At 46.5% G+C, this 20,265-nt stretch overlaps 1 protein-coding gene across 2 annotated transcripts in view; it reads left to right on the top strand.

The window, feature by feature from the left end:
* Window positions 1-20,265, top strand: part of VARS1 (valyl-tRNA synthetase 1) — a 35,407-nt gene that overhangs the window by 13,017 nt on the left and 2,125 nt on the right. For both annotated transcript variants that reach the window (XM_056850860.1, XM_056850853.1), the window contains 18 exons: window positions 934-1,053; window positions 1,158-1,266; window positions 1,396-1,484; window positions 1,816-1,906; window positions 2,291-2,415; window positions 2,631-2,734; window positions 4,447-4,605; window positions 5,165-5,255; window positions 7,354-7,459; window positions 8,094-8,164; window positions 8,284-8,409; window positions 8,567-8,671; window positions 10,132-10,200; window positions 12,462-12,540; window positions 13,227-13,354; window positions 13,559-13,714; window positions 15,390-15,599; window positions 17,092-17,203. In XM_056850860.1, the coding sequence (XP_056706838.1) occupies window positions 934-1,053; window positions 1,158-1,266; window positions 1,396-1,484; window positions 1,816-1,906; window positions 2,291-2,415; window positions 2,631-2,734; window positions 4,447-4,605; window positions 5,165-5,255; window positions 7,354-7,459; window positions 8,094-8,164; window positions 8,284-8,409; window positions 8,567-8,671; window positions 10,132-10,200; window positions 12,462-12,540; window positions 13,227-13,354; window positions 13,559-13,714; window positions 15,390-15,599; window positions 17,092-17,203 (2,050 nt within the window). The remainder of the gene's footprint in view (window positions 1-933; window positions 1,054-1,157; window positions 1,267-1,395; window positions 1,485-1,815; window positions 1,907-2,290; window positions 2,416-2,630; window positions 2,735-4,446; window positions 4,606-5,164; window positions 5,256-7,353; window positions 7,460-8,093; window positions 8,165-8,283; window positions 8,410-8,566; window positions 8,672-10,131; window positions 10,201-12,461; window positions 12,541-13,226; window positions 13,355-13,558; window positions 13,715-15,389; window positions 15,600-17,091; window positions 17,204-20,265) is intronic.

Raw genomic sequence — 20,265 nt, 5'->3', positions numbered from 1 at the left:
CCTTTATTGGCATGCCAGAGAACAAAAATAAAACAACAATCTACCTCCAAAGGACAGTACATATAATTCACAATTCAGGTTAATAAAACTTTTCTTGTTCTTTAAGAACTCCTGTAAGAAATTCAGTCACAGTAGCCGTAATTTTAGGATCCTGATCACTCAAGATAAATTTACATTTCACTTCATTGCTCCTGTATCTCATGGACTGGAGCAAAGTAAATAACAGTTTATCCTGCAGAGTCACATAAAGAGGGCAATCTAAAAGGATGTGATCAATTGTATCAAGCAAATTTAAGCCACATGGGCATAAGCGTTCATTCCTGGGGATCTGAAGATATCGGCCTGAGAGCATCCTAGATGGGAATGCGTTAACCCTAGCTAGCAAAAAAATGCGACGTTGAGAAGGTATCTCTAGATTATCTAAGCACCTAGCCATTTTACCCAAGCCGTTATTAAGGCCTAAAGCCGCAGGAGTACAGATGGAGGGTAGAGCTAGGTTAAGATTCTGCAATTCTACATCCAGGAGACATTGTTTAATTCTTTTAAAAATATAAGATTCATTGGCTAGAGTAAGGTTATCTAAATCAATTCCAATTTGACAAAGTTTATATCTAATTAATATGTCCCATGAAGAGTAGTGAAGTTCATTTTTCAAAAGATTTAAAAGGGAACCTGGCTCAGTTTGGAAATATAATTTTGAGCCAATATTATTTGAATCCAAGCTTTAGTAGTAATCAAGTTTTGCCCGATTTCGAGGCAAATTGTAAAATATGAGTCACATTTAGGTATCCCCAGTATTTGTCTAAGAAATATGGCTTGGATGTTCTCCATTTCTTGATTAAGGGCTCCAATCCATAAGGGAACACCAAACAGAAATTGGGGGAATATTTTTATGTTCAGGATTTTGATCAGCTCTTCTTGTATCACCCACAGAAACTGTCTTACGCCGTCCAGGAGGCTTTCATCCGGCTGCACGAGGAAGGGGTCATTTACCGCAGTAAGCGCCTCGTCAATTGGTCCTGCACCCTCAACTCGGCCATCTCCGACATCGAGGTGATCCAAGGACCTGGGAACGGACGCGAGTCGTGTGTGGTTCCGGTAGGAAGCAGGAAAGCAAGTAAGACATCTCAAGCCTTGGTATCTTTTTCTCTTCCCAGGTGGATAAGAAGGAGCTGACAGGCCGAACGCTCCTGCCCGTCCCCGGCTACAAAGAGAAGGTTGAATTTGGGGTGCTGGTCTCCTTCGCTTACAAGATCCAGGGCTCAGGTGAGACAGGGGACTTGGCTCGTTGGTCGGCAGCTGGGCAGGGGTCAGAGTTCAGAGGTTTCCCTGTTTATTGGTTTTTGGCTCTGTCCTGGGAGTAACTGGCTGAAAAACGACCCTTTTGTTTCCCAGACGACGAAGTGGTGGTGGCTACAACCCGTATCGAGACCATGTTGGGGGATACGGCAGTTGCGGTCCATCCCGAGGATCCCCGGTATCAGGTACAGAACTTCTACTGCAGTACTGCAGCTTGTGTGTGTGTGTGTGTGTGTGTGTGTAAAGTGCCGTCAAGTCGCAGCCTACTTATGGCGACCCCTTTTGGGGGTTTTCATGGCAAGAGACTAACAGAGGTGGTTTGGCAGGGCCTTCCTCTATACAGCAACCCTGGTATTCCTTGGAGGTCTCCCATCCAAATACTAACCAGGGCTGACCCTGCTTAGCTTCTGAGATCTGACGAGATCAGGCTAGCCTGGGCCATCCAGGTCAGCTTACCACTCTGCATTTTAGACTCTGGAACAGGAGCTACAGCCTCCTCTCTCATTTTGTTCACAGCATCTTCATGGCCGGAATGTCCTTCACCCCTTTACCGAACGGCTCTTGCCTATTGTTTGTGATGACTTTGTGGACATGGAGTTCGGAACTGGTATGTGTGGGGTTGATAGACTGGAGTATGTGCACCACCTCTAATTTCAAAGCAGCAACTCTGGGTGTGTCGTTTTTACCTCCAGCTGGGGAGAGAGTGCCTTGAGATCACTGAGCATGAAGGAGCATTCCTGGGCAATCCTGTGCATGCGTGTGTGTGTTAGGGGTGTTTTCATCGATTTTGGGGTTCTGAGTTGGGGTAGAAGGGGCAAGCACCCATCTAGTCTCATATCTCCAGTTGTGCTCCAGGTTAGGGTTAGGGAAGGTGCAAAAGGAGCAGTTAGGGAATAAACTCAAAGATCAGGTTGCTGTAGTGGAGATCCTTCCTGATCTCTGAGGACCACAACCCAAGCAAAAACCCATTTTTCTCTGTGTTCGCTCTCAGGTGCAGTGAAGATCACTCCAGCTCACGATCCCAACGACTACGAGGTCGGCCTGCGTCATAGGCTCGAATTCATCACCATCATGGACGAGAACGGCTGTCTTGTCAACGTGCCCCCTCCTTTCTTGGTATCTGTGGGGATGGGCAGGATACAAGGGCAGACCTTTAGGTCTAAGGCAGGCCATATTCATGTGGGATGGTGTCAGCTTGGCCTTATCTATTTAGAAGTGTGTGTCATTGGGGGGATTATGCCTGAGGGGTGATATGGTGTTGGGTTGAGGTGAACAATGTCTGCATTTCAGCCACACTATTATCTAACTCTCACTCCTCTCCTCCTCCCCAGGGCATGAAGCGATTTGACGCCCGTCGAGCAGTGTTGGAAGCTCTGAAGGAAAAGGGTCATTTTAGGGAGGTGAAGGACAACCCCATGGTGGTACCAGTCTGCAGGTGAGGACAGATTTTGAGGGACCGGAATAATGTAGGCTGGGATGGCCAATTTTCTGCATTCTTGAACAGGAGTCCTGAGGCTGAAAGTGGCGTTTGCCCTACCCGGTAACCTTTTTTTAAGGAATGGCTAGGCTAAGCAATAAAATTACTGCTACCTAGCAGTGAGGCCCTGACCTGGATGGCCCAGGCTAGCCTGATCTCGTCAGATCTCAGAAGCTAAGCAGGGTCAGCCCTGGTTAGTATTTGGATGGGAGACCACCAAGGAATACCAGAGTTGCTGTGCAGAGGAAGGCACTGGCAAACCACCTCTGTTAGTCTCTTGCCATGAAAACCCCAAAAAGGGGTTGCCATAAGTCGGCTGCGACTTGAAGGCACTTTACAAACACCTAGCAGTGAGAGCTTCACAGCAATGGGTTACCTGTTATCGGGATACTTCGTAGAAAATCTAAAGAGAGAGACAAATGCCATGAAGCATTTTGTTTTTAAACTTGTGAGGGAAAAACATGAGAAACCATACCTGGCAAATGGAGCTTTGTCTCTCAAAAGCTTACACCCTGAAAATCTTGTAAGGTGCCACTAGACTCAAAATTTAGCTCTTCTGCTGCAGACCAGCAGGGCTACACTTTGGGGTGGGGGGAACCCTCCATGAACTGCACCTTGACTAAAATTTAGTTGGGATGCCAGGGGGCATATTAAATTGCTTCAGAGGCCAGTTTTTAGATGTATAATATGCCCTGTGGCATAGTTGTGTGTGTGTGTGTGTGTGTGTGTGTGTGTGTGTGTGAGGGGAATGTATGTAATGACTGTATTTCAAAAACAGTCTGTATCCTTAGTCCTAAACTGGTTTAACTCTTTGTTTACATGGGGGGGGGAATAATAAATCCCTGCTGGAGTTATTCAGGAGACTGGGCATTTCTCCTATTTCTCTTCACATTTGCTCAACGTAGAGAAGATACGTCTGCTGCTTTCTCACTTTAAGCTCCTTTACCAAAGCTTATTAAAATATTCAGGTCACAAAGCTTCAAGTCTAGTGATGCCAAGATTTGTGCTACTTCAGAATGCAGATTTGGGGGCTGGAGTGGGGCGAGAAGAAAATCTTGCAACGGTGTGTGTGTGTGTGTGTGTGAGGTAGTTGTGAAATTCCTGCATTGGGCAGGGGGGTTGGACTAGATGACCCTGGTGGTCCCTTCCAACTCTATGATTCTATGAAGATTCTTAAAAGGCCAAGGGTAGCATTTCTCTTTTTGGAGTTAATTTTTTTTATGTGGTGGAACCTTTTGATACAAACAATAAATGAAACCAGTGGGACTCTTAACACTCTTTCCATTAAAACATACTCCTTTTTTATATGACCCGAAAAGATTGAATAGGGTGACAGGTTGGGGCCTGGGTATGAACAGGGTTATCTGTAACCAGGAACATGGAGGATTTGAAGAAGAGTGACGTTGGGATACAGGGATGATAAGAGTGAGCAAGTTTAGCTTCCTGAGAGAGAAGTTTGACAATCAAAGAGCTTTCCATCTGAGGGAAGGTGAGCATGAACAGATGGAAGAGTATCTTGGTATGTGGGAGAGAAGGAGACTCTCAGAGTGTTTATTCAGTGGAAGGTATAATCGACAGAAGGTCGTTCTGTGAGCTGCTTGACCAATAGCGTTTATGGGCCTGTGGCTAATTTAGTTTTCCTCTCCTTCCCTTCCCCCTCATCACCGCAGCCGCTCCAAAGATGTGGTGGAGCCGCTCCTGAAGCCCCAGTGGTACGTGCGCTGTGACACGATGGCCCAGGGGGCTGCTGAAGCAGTGCGCCGAGGTGACCTCCGCATTGTGCCAGACTTCCACCTCAAAACCTGGTTCAACTGGATGGATAATATCAGGTGAGATGGTTGCCCAATTTCTAGGAATGATGGTTGTGCTAAGCAGCCTGGAAACTGGGTGAAGTGGACAGAGGGGGAAAAAATAGACTCTTTTTCGCCTCCATATGTTTCTCTGCCCTGTCACCAGATGGCAGAAGACTCACAAGCAATTTCCTTGGTCCATCCTTTGCTCTCTCACAACGTTGGGCGAAATATTCTTCCCATTTTCTTCCAGGAAAGTTCCCAGCTTCTTCTCAACTATTGTTGGGATGAATTTTTTTGAAGCAGTTCTGAGGCAAGATGAATCAGAGTGATACAGACTACTTTTTGGTCTGGATGATCAAGTATTCATTGCAGTTATTTCATTCTCAGTCCTCTCAGTCTCCATTCCCTCCATTTATTTTCCTTTCCCCAAAAGAGGGATTCGTAGTGTATTCTGGGTATTTGTTGTGTGACTCTTCAGACTCACCAGAAACTTTGTGATGAGGGCAGAAAGGCATGACATAAATTTTGTAAATGAACGATTTCACTGCCATTTCCCCTTTGTGCATTAATTTGTGCATTCCTCCCTCAATTCTAGGGACTGGTGCATTTCTCGACAGCTGTGGTGGGGGCATCGTATTCCAGCATATTTTGTGACTATTGACGACCCCTCAGTCCCTCCAGGCGAGGTAAGATAAAGAAGAAGAGTTGGTTTTTATATGCTGACCTTCTCTACCGCTTAAGGGAGACTCAAACCAGCTTACAATCACCTTCCCTTCCCCTCCCCACAACAGACACCCTGTGAGATAGGTGGGGCTGAGAGAGCTGTGACTTGCCCAAGGTTACCCAGGTGGCTTCGTTTGTAGGAGTGGGGAAACAAATCCAGTTCACCAGATTAGCATCCGCTTCCCATGTGGAGGAGTGGGGAATCAAACCCGGTTCTCCAGATCAGAGTCCACCGCTCCAAACCACCGCTCTTAACTACACCAAGCCACTGTGGAGCAGGTGATGGTGAGAGGAAATGTCCGGGAGATACAAGCCAATATGCAGCTTCCTTCATGTGCTCCCAGAGCCTGTGGCTAAAGATAGGACAGTAAGGAGGCAAAAATACTCTCTAGCACATTGGACTGAGCATGGAGTTCTGGCTGCTTAGATGTGAAAGGCCCAGGAAGACGCTGAAACAATACAGTCTGCAAAACAAATTGACTATCCGATAACAAAATAAGCATGGGTGCGCAAAACCTCACCACCACTCCTCTTCTGGCAGTTCAAGGACATGTGGGACCTGGTCAAGAAGGGTGAGACATGCAGTGCAATCCTAAGAAGGGTTACAACTTTCTAAGACCTTTTACTTCAGTGGGTTTAGAAGGGTGTAACTCTGTTTAGCATCACACGGTTGGTTGCTTGCTTCTAGTAGCAGGTAGGCCATATTTCCGATTTGCGCAGGCCTGAGTTCCTGTGAATGCACATACAGGTTTACAGGGGTGTGAACATTTTGGAATTCATATGTGCGCAAGTAAGGAGAGGGGCCATGGCTCAGTGGTAGAGCCTCTGCTTGGCATGCAGAAGGTCCCAGGCTCAATCCCCAGCATCTCCAGTTAAAGGGACTAGGCAGGTAGGTGATGTGAAAGACCTCTGCCTGAGACCCTAGAGAGCCATTGCTGGTCTGAGTAGACAATACTGACTTTGATGGACCAAGTATAAGGCAGCTTCATGTGTTCATGTGTACACCATTAAATCTCTGGAGAATAAATGCAAGGGAAAGAGCTGCTGTTAGGAACCACTGGCAAAACGAAGTGCTGTTATGTATAAATGCAAAAGCATAATAATACAAAAGCATAATTCTTCCACAATAACCATGGACTGTAAACTTGTTTTTGCTGTTGCAACATGGTATATCTTTATATCGGAGACTGTCAAATGTTGTTGAACAAGACAAGACGAACTGTGACCTTTCTTTGAAAACTGTGTTTTGTGGTCTTTATAGGTTAAGCATTAAGGCTTGGACCTGCAATGTACAAGCAGAATCAAAAACAAGCCTTAGGTAGGATCTGTGACTCATGAAAGGGGCTGTGACTCATGGAAACTCATACCTTACCAGAAATTTTGTTAGTCGTTAAGGTGCTACTGGATTCTTGCTCTTTTCTAAGATTAAGTGAGATCTGTTTGCCTGAAATCTTCTGCAAAGTTCCTCCCTGTATATTATGTGTGTGTAAAGTGCTGTCAAGTCGCAGCCGACTTATGGTGACCCCTTTTTTTGGGAGGGTTTTCATGGCAAGAGACTAAAAGAGGTGGTTTGCCAGTGCCTTCCTCTGCACAGCAACCCTGGTATTCCTTAATGGTCCCCCATCCAAATACTAACCAGGGCTGACCCTGCTTAGCTTCTGAGATCCGACGAGATCAAGGCCAACCTGTATATTATAGTGCCCAGGATTTTGTTGCATGACGTATTGTGTGAGCAGAAACGCAATAATTTTGTCTTAGCGCAAGTGGCTTTCGTGGTCTTTTCCCCGGGCTTCCTCTTGCACAAGAGCTGTAGGTCTAGCCCCCAAAGTTATCTCAAATGTTGGAGGAATTATACCCTTGTGTTTAATATCTGCAGGAAGGCACCCTTACTGGAGTTGTGATGACTCCATCACAACTCCAGTACTTCTATATAACACAACTGACCTTGCTTTCAGACAGTTAGTCTGCAAAAAACACTCACTCACAGTATGGGTATTCTAACCCATCTGGCATGATAGAGCTGAGTTAGAGGTTTCCAATAATCTGTCGCCTTCTTCTCAGGATACTGACGGCAAGTATTGGGTGAGTGGCCGAAGCGAACAAGAAGCAAAAGAGAAAGCTGCCAAAGTCTTCAAGGTGACCTCGGATAAGATCTCACTCCGGCAAGGTATGGGGGGGGGGGGTCTGGTATTTGTGAGGAGGGAATTAGTAAGGAGATTACAGTGCCGTCTTGATCCTGTGCAGGGATCCCCAGCAAAAGAAAGAGCTTCACACTGCACACCAGCCTGCAGCTGAGGGGGGAGGACGCAACTTTCTTGGGAAGGGTCTGCATGCCTGCCATCTAGTCCAACCTCTGTTGTACAGGGGGTTGGACTGGATGACCTTGGTGGTCCCTTCCAACTCTGTGATTCTAAGTGAGCAGGAAAGGCTGGCCTCAGGTCTGTTAGGTGTCTCCAGAGCCAGGGAAGCGTGGAAGGTTTTCCTTGACTCCAGGCCTATTGGTCGTGTTTTTAATCACCTTCTGGATCAGACCAAAAGGCCATCAAGTCCAGTATTCTGTTCACTCAGCGGCCTCCTAGCTGCCTTGACGAAGCCCATAAAGCAGGGTCCTGCCTATGGACCTCAGCAACTGATTTAAAGAGGCATATTACCTCCGGTACTGGACAGAGTAGACATGCATCATGGGTAGTAGCTATTGACAGCCATCCAGGAACTGTATTCTACGTCTGAATGAACTGCACGAGGATCGAAGCGTTTCCTTTCTGTCCTTTTAACCTCTGGTTCTCCTGCCCTATCTCCAGATGAGGATGTCCTGGACACCTGGTTCTCCTCTGGCCTGTTCCCGTTCTCCATCTTTGGATGGCCAAACCTTGTAAGTCCAGCTGTCGGGCAAGGAGGGGAGGATGGGCAGTGAGGGGCATGTTGTTGGTGTTTGCTATACTCCAGGTCTCTTTCAGCTTTGTTTATACTTTCTTTTTTCCTCTCTTCTAGAGCGAAGATCTTCACGTTTTTTATCCTGGCACTCTTCTGGAGACTGGGCACGACATTCTCTTCTTCTGGGTTGCCCGCATGGTCATGCTGGGCCTCAAGCTTACCGGGAAGCTGCCGTTCAGAGAGGTGAGAGGGGGGGCTCTGTTACTGTAGGTTTCTTCCTTCATTCTCTGGCAGCATGAGCTTTTCTTATGCTCTTACTGCCCAAGTATAGCGCCTGTTCATGGGCCTTCTCTTCATAGTGCTTCCCTTATTTGTTCTTGTCTTGTGGTCCTCCTTCCAGGTATACCTTCACGCTGTTGTCAGAGACGCCCATGGCAGGAAGATGAGCAAATCGCTGGGAAATGTCATAGATCCGTTGGATGTGATCACTGGCATTACGCTGGAGGTAACTCCTTCTTCCACGTTCTCAGAAAATTCAGGCAGGGGAGGTCCATAAGCTCGTGCTACGAGGGACATAACTGCATTCCCGGGCAAAGTCTAAGGGTAGCCCCTGCCAAAATCCAACCCTGCTCCTCAGTTTTCTTCAAAACATTTTGGCTCCTCAGCATTAAAGGAGGGAATGCCTCAGAGATCTTTGGCTACTTCACTTAGCACTGGGAGGGCTTTTCTGTGTGTGTGTGTGTGTGTGTGTGTGTGTGTGTGTGTGTTTATTTGTTTGTGTGTGAAAGAGAGAGACAGGTCAGGCCCCAAGTTTTTCTGGGGAGGATTTACCCTCCAAACTATGGGGACACTATCTTTGGTGATCGAATGCTTTAGAGCAAAGCTTCTCAAACTGTGGGTCACGACCCCATATGGGGTCGCATAACTGAATGTGGGGGTCATGAAAAATTTGGCAACAGTAGTATGCAAATTTGGTTTAGTCTTCAATAAATGGTAAAATTATCTATATACCAAAGAATTGTTTTAAAATAAATTTCTTTATGACTTATTATCAGTAAATGTTTTATTTGTATACCTATTTTATATACCTGTATACCCGGGGTCGCGTAAAAAAATTCTCGGGCGAAAAGGGGTCGTGACTGGAAAAAGTTTAAGAAGCCCTGCTTTAGAGGGTGAACCTTTTTCGGTTTGATCCTCACAGGCAGTTTTGGAGGACTGGAATGCAAAGGACTCTCCTGGTACACCCCTCAAAGAACTTTATGCTCATCAAATAACAACTTATTAGTGGTTCCCCGGCCCAAGACGTACCCAGCAGTCCTCGACCGGGGCCAGAGCTTTTCAGCTTTGGCCCCGGCCCAGTGGAGCTCTGTGTCAAAAGAGACCCAGGCCCTGCGGGTCTTGGCCCAGTTCTGCAGGACCTGTAAGACGGAGATGTTCCACCATGCCTAGTGTTGAGGGCAGTGACGGTTCTACCATAAGCTGGCCTCCCTGCTCCATCTTTGTTCCATCTTCGGTTTATTTCTTATTTACGCCTGTCCGCTTTCACACCTGAATGTCCGCCGCTACTACTAATGTGGAATGCGTTATTGGAGCCATCTGAATTTTAGATCTTTCTCGTTTTAAATTGCTTAATTTTTAGGCCTATAGATTTTTAATTATTTTCTTACATCGTTACAATGTTGACTCTTGGACTATGTGAATGTATGTGGGATGTGAGCTGCCCAGAGCCCTCCTCTGGTAGGGAAAGGGCAGGATAAAAATCTAATAAATAAAATAACTGTATGTATGGGCATTGGAAGGTATCTCTTGCTTAAAATGGAAGCTTCTCTGGGCTGCCTATGGTTTTATTTGGCCTTACAGAAGCTGAGGGGATGAGGGAGAGAGCACGTTCTTTGGGATTTCCCCTCTATGTAGCGTATCCTGGCTCTGTCCCATGGAAGACCACCCTTTTCTCTGCCTCCACAGGGTTTGCACGCTCAATTGCTAGAGAGCAATTTGGACCCCGCAGAGACTGAGCGAGCGAAACAAGGACAGGTTAGTCTGTTTTATTCATTTATTTGGATTTTTTGTAGGCTATCTACAAAAGACCTTGAAATAAAAACAGCACAACACAACAAAAGTTATAAGAACATCAGCGTAAGAGTTACCATTGTAAAAACAAGCTACAAAACAACATCCAACAGTCTTAAGATGTCATTCATAAACCAGGCAGATGATGAGAGGGAGGGCATCTTGGCCATCGTCTGGTCACTAAGGGTGTGGAGGGGGGAGGTAGTTGTGAATTTCCTTCATTGTGCAGGGGGTTGGACTTGATGGCCCTGGTGGTCCCTTCCAACTCTATGATTCTATGATTCAGTCCTCAAGCATTCAGTCCAAGCACCGCTCACCTCACCTTTTTAAATAATCCCTTTCCCTAGATGTAACAGCCATTGGCTATTCATCTACCTTTTCACACTTTTAAGAAGGGGGAAATGAAATTTAATTTTTCCTTGACACTAGAAAGAGAAAAGTTGCCACATCTCTCATGCAATTGACCAATCTACTTGACAGCAGATAATGCAGTATCCGCTTCTCAGGAAGTGTCTTTAGCTTTTTTATCCAGGGAGTGATATATTTATTTTGTGCAGTATTATTTTGTGGACATGGGAAAACAATGTGGGCTAGGGAGTCTTCTTAATCCGGACAAAATGGGCATTTGCGTTCTTCTGTGATAATTTTATTGTATTGCCCTTGTGTCTCAGCTGAGTCGAAGGCATTACATCTTGCCAATAAGATAGCTCGTCTAAATTTATGGATTTCTAACCGGTGGAAATAGTCTGGCAAGAGGTGCATGTTACATGGTGCTCAGCTCTGCTGAGTAGGTTACAGTGGCACAGGCTCTTTTCCAGGTTCTTGAGCGAGCAGGACCAGCCACATACCGATCTGATTAGATTTACAAATCAAGACAGCTTATTAAGCACCCTAGCCACACTACACTGGCAACAGCAAATAATCAGGTTGTGTGTGTGTGTAAAGTGCTGTCAAGTCGCAGCCGACTTATGGCGCCCCCTTTTTGGGGTTTTCGTGGCAAGACACTAACAGAGGTGGTTTGCCAGTGCCTTCCTCTGCACAGCAACCCTGGATTTCCTTGGTGGTCTCCCCTCCAAATACTAACCAGGGCTGACCCTGCTTAGCTTCTGAGATCTGATGAGATCAGGCTAGCCTGGGCCATCCAGGTCAGGGCTAAATAATCAGGTTACAAGCATATTAAATGCATCATATCACTTCACCCGTGGGAATTAAGAATGCCAGCTGGAGCTGCTGGGTGGCCAGCTGGTCATTTCAGGAGCAGAGAGCCATGTCTGGTCTTTTCCAGGATGGCAGGGAGGAAGCAGACACCCGTGGTCGGTCATGCCTACATTTGCTCTTGCAAGTCACAAATGAAAAATAGTGTTGTAAAAAGCAACGTATGAACAAAAACAACAACAGCAGGCTAAAGAATGGAACAATATATAATGTAATAGACAAGACACATACAAGAAATACTACAATGTATAACAATCTATAAGTGTCTAAGCACACATGAAGATAAACATTCCAGTCCAACCTCACGTGGAGGTGAATAAGACAGAGAAATCCAACAAGACATGAAGAATACTGGTGGTCAGGTAAGTGTGGACTCTGAACAATGATCCAGAATGGATCAAAAAGGCCCAAAAGAGATCAAAGAAGGAGACGGTCCTTCTGGATACAAATTAGGAGTCCGTTTCTGCCAAAGGCTTCATCAGTCATTCGATCTCAGAAGAGTCTTTGCATAGTATTCAATTCTTTCATAGGACATTTAAGCCTCTTGCTAAGCGTGATGATTTGAATCTAATATGGCAAGATCTCTTTTGGACCTTTTTGATCCATTTTGGATCATTGTTCAGCATCCACACTTACCTGACCACCAGTATTCTTCACGTCTTGTTGGATTTCTCTGTCTTATTCACCTCCACGTGAGGTTGGACTGGAATGTTTATCTTCATGTGTTTATCTTAGACACGTATACATTGTAACATTTCTTGTATGTTTCTTGTCTATTTCATTACATATTGTTCCATTCTTTAGCCTGGTGGTGTTCTTGTTCATACATTTGCCCTTTCAGCATTGGAATTGGAGAGCGTAGAAACCACTGGGTTTCTTGGGGTGGCATATTGCTCTTTGGGCTTTTCCCTGCCTGGATTTCTCTGAGTTTCCCTTGGTGTGATGGTTCATATTGTGGCACCCAAGTAGCTAGCAGTGGGGTTGATTTTGTACCTCTGATTGTGTTGCAGAAATCCGATTATCCCAGTGGGATCCCAGAATGTGGCACTGATGCGCTTCGATTTGCTCTCTGTGCATACACATCTCAAGGTAATTTTCCTAATTTCACGTGAGAGAAGGACACACATTTCCTTTTTTTAATTCCCTGATCTCTGGTCTACTTTTTTCTCCATTGCTTGTCTTTGGACAGGGAATGGGCAGGGAGATGCTTTTCTCCCTCTCTCATAATGCCGTAATGCAGGGTCGTCTGCTGAAGCCGGCGGGTGAGAGATTCAAAACAGATGAAGTATTTCTTCACACCCCGCATAGTTAAATTGTGGAACTCCCTGCCCCAGGATGTGGTGATGGCTGCCAACTTGTAAGCCTTTAAGAGGGGAGTGAAACATGTTCATGGAGGAGAGGGCTCTCCATGGCTAATAGTCGAAATGGATACCAGTCATGATGCAGACCTATTCTCTCCAGGATCAGAGGAGCATGCCTGTTATATTAGGTGCTGTGGAACACAGGCGGGACAATGCTGCTGTAGTCATCTTGTTTCGGGGCTTCCTAGAGGCACCTGGTTGGCCGCTGTGTGAACAAAATGCAGAACTTGATGGACCTTGGTCTGATCCAGCAGGGCCTTTCTTAAGTTCTTATGTCCTGTTTGTGGGCTTCCTAGAGGCACCTGGTTGGCCACTGTGTGAACAGACCGCTGGACTCAATGGGCCTTGGTCTGTTCCAGCATGGCCTTTCCTTATGTTCTTATGATGCTCCTCTTCCTTCCATCCTGTCCTCAGGCCGGGATATAAACCTGGACGTGAACCGGATCTTGGGCTACCGCCATTTCTGCAACAAGCTGTGGAACGCCACCAAATTTGCCATCCGCGGCCTTGGGGATGGGTTCCGGCCACAGCCCAGCCCGGAGGTGAGAACATTTCCTCATAGCTCTTGACCCCATTTTTCTCTCCCCCTCTCCCTTCCGCAGCCTCTTCGTACTCCTCTCATTTAAGCACAGGCCGTGGAGAGCGGACTCTTCTCACTCCCCCACCTCCCTGTGGGCCATGGGCCTGTCTCACCCACGAGCTCCGCCGGAAATACTTCCTTGTTCCCACGAAACGTTTTCTTGCAGCCCAGTGGCGCCGAGAGCCTCGTTGACCGCTGGATCTTGAGTCGCCTCAGCCATGCCGTGGAGCTGTGCGGAACTGGATTCCAAGCCTACGACTTCCCTGGCATCACCACGGCGATATATAACTTCTGGCTCTATGAGCTTTGTGACGTCTACCTGGTGAGTGGAGTCGCAGGGGTGTGTGTGTCCTACCTCAGCTTTTATTCATAAAAAGAGCCCGTTATACTGAATCAGACCATCCGTCCATAAGAACATAAGAACATAAAAAAGGCCCTGCTGGATCAGACCAAGGCCCATCAAGTCCAGCAGTCTGTTCACACAGTGGCCCAACCAGGTGCCTCTAGGAAGCCCACAAACAAGACGAGTGCACCAGCACCAACCTGCCTGTGTTCCACCACACCCAAAATAGTAGGCATGCTCCTCTGATCCTGGAGAGAATAGGTATGCAGCATGACTAGTATCCATTCTAACTAACAGCCATGAATATCCCTCTCCTCCATGAATATGTCCACTCCCCTCTTAAAGCCCTCCAAGCTGGCAGCCATCACCACATCCTGGGGCAGGGAGTTCCACAATTTAACTATGCGTTGTGTGAAAAAATACTTCCTTTTATCTGTTTTAAATCTCTCACCCTCCAGCTTTAGCAGATGACCTCGTGTTCTAGTATTATGGGAGAGGGAGAAAAACTTCTCCCTGTCCACTCTCTCCAAACCATGCATAATTTTATAGACCTCTATCATGTCTCCCCTCAGCCGCCTTCTTTCCAAGCTAAACAGCCCTAAGCGTCTCAACCGCTCCCCATAGGACAGTTGCTCTAGTCCCCTAATCATTTTGGTTGCTCTTTTCTGCACCTTCTCAAGCTTTGTAATATCCTTTTTTCAGTGTGATGACCAGAACTGTACACAGTATTCCAAGTGTGGTCTCACCATAGATTTGTACAAGGGCAGTATGATATCAGCAGTTTTATTCTCAAGGTCAGGGTCTCAGAACGAGGTCTTTCACATTACCTGCTGCCTCACTTGATCAGCTGGAGAGGCCAGGGATTGAACCGGAGACCTTCCACCTGCCGTACAGAGGCTTTACCATTGAGCCACAACCGCTCCCCAATCCCAACGATGGTACTTTTATTCACATAGATACTTACACACTGTTTCCCCCTCTCCCATGGGGATCCAAAGCAGCTTATGTCGTTCTTCATTTTATTGTCACAGCAACCCTGCAAGGTAGGCTTGGCTGAAAGTGTGTGACTGACCCAGCAACTTTCTGGGGAAGATTGGGGGATTCGAACCTGGGTCCTCCAGATGCTCTTCAGACACTCTTAACCGCTTCCCCAAGCTGGTTAATAAAAGGGGGGTAGCGTTTTGCTTTTGTTGTGGTAACCTATGCTCAAGCTTCCTGTTCAATTGGGAAGAGCTGTAGGAAGTAGGGTTGCCAACCTCCAGGGGGTAGCTGGAGATCTCCTCGGATTACAACGGATCTCCAGGTGACAGAGATCGGTTCCCTTTGAGAAAATGGCCACTTTGGAAGGTGGACTCTATGGCATGATACCCCATTGAAGTCCCCCCTCCCCAACCATCCGCCTCAGGCTCCACCCCCCAAATCTCCAGGCATTTTCCCAACCCGGAGCTGGCAACCTTACTAGGAAGCCATGGACAGGTATTGTTCTCACACACCTTGGCATATGTAATAGGGAGTTTTAAGACTGAAATACTTCCCGGAGGAAGATAGGGCTGTGAATGTAATAAATCAACACATAGGAAACCTAGCTGCCCTAGGAGGCATACGAAAGAGGATACTCTTATTTCCTTATGCCACCTTTCATTTTCCCACCTAGGAGTGCCTAAAGCCTGTGTTCGCTGGTCCAGACGAAGCTGCCATCCAGACAGCCCGGAATGTTCTCTACACCTGCTTGGATGCCGGCCTCCGTCTCCTCAGCCCCTTCATGCCGTTTGTCACGGAGGAGCTGTTCCAGCGGCTGCCTCGGCGATCTCCTTCCTTGGACGCCCCCAGCATCTGTGTCACCTCTTACCCTACCACAGAGCAGGTGTGTGTGTGTGTGTGTTAAGTGCCGTCAAATCGCTTCCAACTCATGGCGACCCTATGAATGAAAGTCCTCCAAAATGTCCTATCTTTGACAGCCTTGCTCAGGTCTTGCAAATTGAGGGCTAAGGCTCCCTTTGTAGAGTCAGTCCATCTCTTCTTGGGTCTTCCTCTTTTCCTGCTGCCCTCAGCTTTTCCTAGCATGATTGTCTTTTCTAGTGACTCTTGCCTTCTCATAATGTGTCCAAAATACGATAGCCTCAGTTTAGTCATTTTAGCTTCTAGGGTCAGTTCAGGCTTGATTTGGTCTCTAACCCACTGATTTGTTTTTTTGGCACTCCAGAGCAGGTAGCGGGAAACAAACCCCCAGGCTTGTAGCCAGAAATGCCATGGCTGTGGGGGAGTGGGGGGGAGGCCCTATGAAGGCATGCTACAGGAGGTCCATTGTAAGTCAATGTGAAACAAACTGCAAAAATGTAAATCCAATCCTCAGTTTAGTCATTTTAGCTTCTAGGGTCAGTTCAGGCTTGATTTGGTCTCTAACCCACTGATTTGTTTTTTTGGCACTCCAGAGCAGGTAGCAGGGAAAAAAACCCCAGGCTTGTAGCCAGAAATGCCATGGCTGTGGGGGAGTGTGGGGGAGGCCCTATGAAGGCATACTACAGGAGGTCCATTGTAAGTCAATGTGAAACAAACTGCAAAAATGTAAATCCAAGCCGTTTGTTAGTACATTTTACTAACATTCATTATATTTCATTTTACTAACATTGATTAAAAAAGGTAAAGGTCCCCTGTGCAAGCACCAGGTCATCCCTGACCCATGGGGTGATGTCACATCCTGACGTTTACTAGGCAGACTTTGTTTATAGGGTGGTTTGCCAGTGCCTTCCCCAGTCATCTTCCCTTTACCTCCAGCAAGCTGGGTACTCATTTTACCAACCTCGGAAGGATGGAAGGCTGAGTCAACCTTGAGCCGGCTACCTGAAACCAACTTCTGTCGGGATCAAACTCAGGTCATGAGCAGAGCTTGGACTGCAGTACTGCAGCTTACCACTCTGCGCCACAGGGCTCCTCTGAACATTGATTGTGTGTGTGTGTGAAGTGCCGTCAAGCCAACGTATGGCGACCCCTTTTGGGGTTTTCATGGCAAGAGACTATCAGAGGTGGTTTGCCAGTGCCTTCCTCTGCACAGCAACCCTGGTATTCCTTGGTGGTCTCCCATCCAAATACTAACCAGGGCTGACCCTGCTTAGCTTCTGAGATCCGACAAGATCAGGCTAGCCTGGGCCATCCAGGTCAGGGAGAACACTGTTTACTTGGTTTAAATTGTGTGCCCGGTTGGAGAACACGTGCACCAATTTATTGTCAAGGAAGGAAAATTCGTATTCAGGGTGCTCATATAATGTGTTGACCTTTTTTGTGAAGTGTGCCCGTAAAATGTGTTGTTGACTTCATCAAACCAAGCTGCCATGAATCCTTTTCCTGTCCTTTCCTAGTATCGCTGGAGGAATGAGGGCTTGGACAGCACTGTTGACTTCACTCTGAGCATTGTGAGGGCCGTGCGGTCCCTCAGAGCGGATTATAACCTCACCAAGACCAAAGCTGACTGTGAGTATAGAGTGCGAGAAGAATGGGGACGTTGTCATGGCGGAAGGAGGGGGAGAGAGAATATTAAGCTGTGTAGATCGTAGAAATATACCTTACCTCAGTCTGGAATGCTGATCCATCACTATATAAAGTAATTTCTTGGTGAGAGTAGAATTTTTCCAGGTAATTTTTATGTCCTGACTGAGAGACCTATTCTCTCTAGTATCAGAGGAGCATGCCTATTATTTTGGGTGCGGTGGAACACAGGCAGGATGGTGCTGCTGCAGTTGTCTTGTTTGTGGCTTCCTAGAGGCACCTGGTTGGCCACTGTGTGAACAGACTGCTGGACTTGATGGGCCTTGGTCTGATCCAGCAGGGCCTTTCTTATGTTCATCATGGAAGTTTGTCTCACCGTCTGGGTGCTAAACGGCAGTGTTGCTTTTTTCTGTTGCTTTTTTAAATTTTTATTTTTGCTGAACTTCCTTGTTTTCCATTTGTTGTTTTTCCTCCTTGTTTATGTGCTTTAACTATATCTTATTCAAATTGAGCAAGCGTGGAGGAATGATGAAGAAGCCACAGGAAAAACGACAAATGGAGAATGGGGGAAGCGCAGAGAGAAACCGTATCAGTTCCGCACCCAAATATTGGGGAAACGTCTGTTTGAAAAGACCTTGGTGGAGAATGGCTAGCTCAAGGTCTCATGCTAGTGGTGTGTGTGTGTGTGTGTGTGAACTTTCTTGATTTGAGTAAGACATTCTGTCGCACGCCCTTGCTGTGCTGTGATTTTTCTTAAACCTGAGCCTCGGGGCACCTTGAAGACAAACAAGTTTTTCATTCTAGCATAAGTGTTTTGTAGTTTGCAAGATAATTTGTTTTATTTTGCTGCAAGGGACTAATTAGCTCTCCAGAAACAGGATTTTTTCCCCTTAATGTGTAGGGCAGAAACGACACTTTTGCAGAAATCGGAGCGGGGAAGAGGGATGCTTTAAAACAAGAAACCCAAAATTTTGATTTTAAGATCGGATTTTGAAGGGGCTATTAAGATTAATGTTGTTGAAGTTTAAATTGTACAGGGGTGATTTCAATTACTGGCCACATGCAATATGGAACATCCATTCCCCCCCCAAAGCCTCCAGATCTGATTTCCTCTCTAGTCTTGTGCTATAAATGTTTGTTTTGAACAAAGATGATGTGATTCTTTTTTTTACAGGCAGATATAAGTTATTAAAATCACACACACACACACACACACACCAGCATATTTGTTTCACCTCCTCTGGATACCTGATAGAAACATCCCCTTGTCCAGTATAAATCTGGACAAAAGTCTAATTTGTGTTGTCATCAGCATTTGACAAATTGTCACGAAAATCCATCTCAAACAGATGGACTGGGCTGTGTACATTTTGTGTTAGTAACAAACAAAAAATCAAAATTATCTGCCAAGATAATGTAAGTTCGAATTCATGTAAAATGGAGTTCTGAACTCCGTAACATATGGGATTGCTTTACGGTGTGTAACTTAATTTTGCTTCAGCTAGATTGGGGAAGGGGCTAAGAGCTATGCAGGATTCTAAAGACAGCCACTGTGGTGTGGTAGTTAGCATGTCAGACAAGGACTGGCAGGGGCCCCAGGTTCAAATTCCCACTCAGTCATGAGACTCCATTGGGTGATCTTGGGTCTCTCAGCTTAACCAACCAGGGCGTTAGGAGGGTGATAACACGCACACACACACACATATTAGTACTTTTGGTTTTCAGAGCCCCTTCACATGCATGATGCATAATCCTCAGAACAATTCTGTAAAGCAGGCCAGGATTATCCCCATATCACAGATGGGGGCTGCAGGCAGACAGATTTGCCTAAGGCCATCTAATAATTTCCTAGGAGAGGTGAGATTTAAACTGGGGAGTTCCTCCTCCTTTTAGCTGCTTCGTTATACTTGGTGGTGGTGGAAAGTGCTGTCAAATTGAAACCGACTTACGGCATCCCCGTAGGGTTTTCAAGGCCAGAAGATGAACAGAGGTGGTTTGCCATTGCCTGCCTCTGTGTAGCGACCCTCGATTTCCTTGGTGGTCTCCCATCCAAGGACTAACCTGGGCTGACCCTGCTTAGCTTCCGAGATCTGACAAGATTGAGCTAGCCTGGGCCATCTGGGTCAGGGATTGTTGTATTTACTCCTGGGGGAGGGGAAATCAAGTATACCACCCTGGCTTCATGTGTGTGTGTGTGTGGGGGGGGGGGGTAAAATATGCTAAGGTAAAGGTAAGGTAATATGCTAAGGTAAAATATGCTAACCCTGACCTGGATGGCCCAGGCTAACCTGATCTCGTCAGATCTCAGAAGCTAAGCAGGGTCAGCCCTGGTTAGTATTTGGATGGGAGACCATCAAGGATTACCAGGGTTGCTGTGCAGAGGAAGGCACTGGCAAACCACCTCTGTTAGTCTCTTGCCATGAAAACCCCAAAAAGGGGTCGCCATAAGTCAGCTGCGACTTGACGGCACTTTACACACAAAAAAATATGCTAAATTAATAAATAATAGAATAAAATTAAGCTTATCCTTCAAACATTTGAAATCCCTTCCAGTCCTTCCTCCAGGCATTTTCTGCATACTTTCAGGGCCATCTGTGCAATCTCCAGAGCTAGAAACCTACCTTCTGTATATTAGGATGATGCATTATGCCCCGATGCCAGCTTATGTGTTTTGTGTGCTGAAACAGGAGACTACCCTTTGAGAGAGAAAACAAGAAGCAGGCAAACAAGTAGAATTTTGTTGGCAGAGGGGCAGTGGGGAGAAATACATTGTTCTGGCAAACCTTGAAACACTCTGGTCTCCAGTTTTGGCAAATCGTCAGAGGGAGGGAAGTCTGTAGCGGCTGACCAGACCCTGAGGATTATTCCAGCCCCACTGTTAGCATTGCCAGCTCCGGTTTGGGAAATGCCTGGAGATTTGGGGGGGTGGAGCTTGAGTAGGGCAGGGTTTGGAGAGGGGAGGGGCTTCAATTGCCAAAGCGGCCATTTTCTCCAGGGGAACTGATCCCTGTCACCTGGAGACCAGTTATAATAGTGGGAGATCTCCA

Source organism: Euleptes europaea, chromosome 1 (assembly GCF_029931775.1).
Source record: "Euleptes europaea isolate rEulEur1 chromosome 1, rEulEur1.hap1, whole genome shotgun sequence".
Lineage (NCBI taxonomy): Eukaryota > Metazoa > Chordata > Lepidosauria > Squamata > Sphaerodactylidae > Euleptes > Euleptes europaea.
The sequence above is the reverse complement of the archived record's forward strand: the minus strand, read 5'-3'. Positions and strand labels throughout refer to the sequence as shown.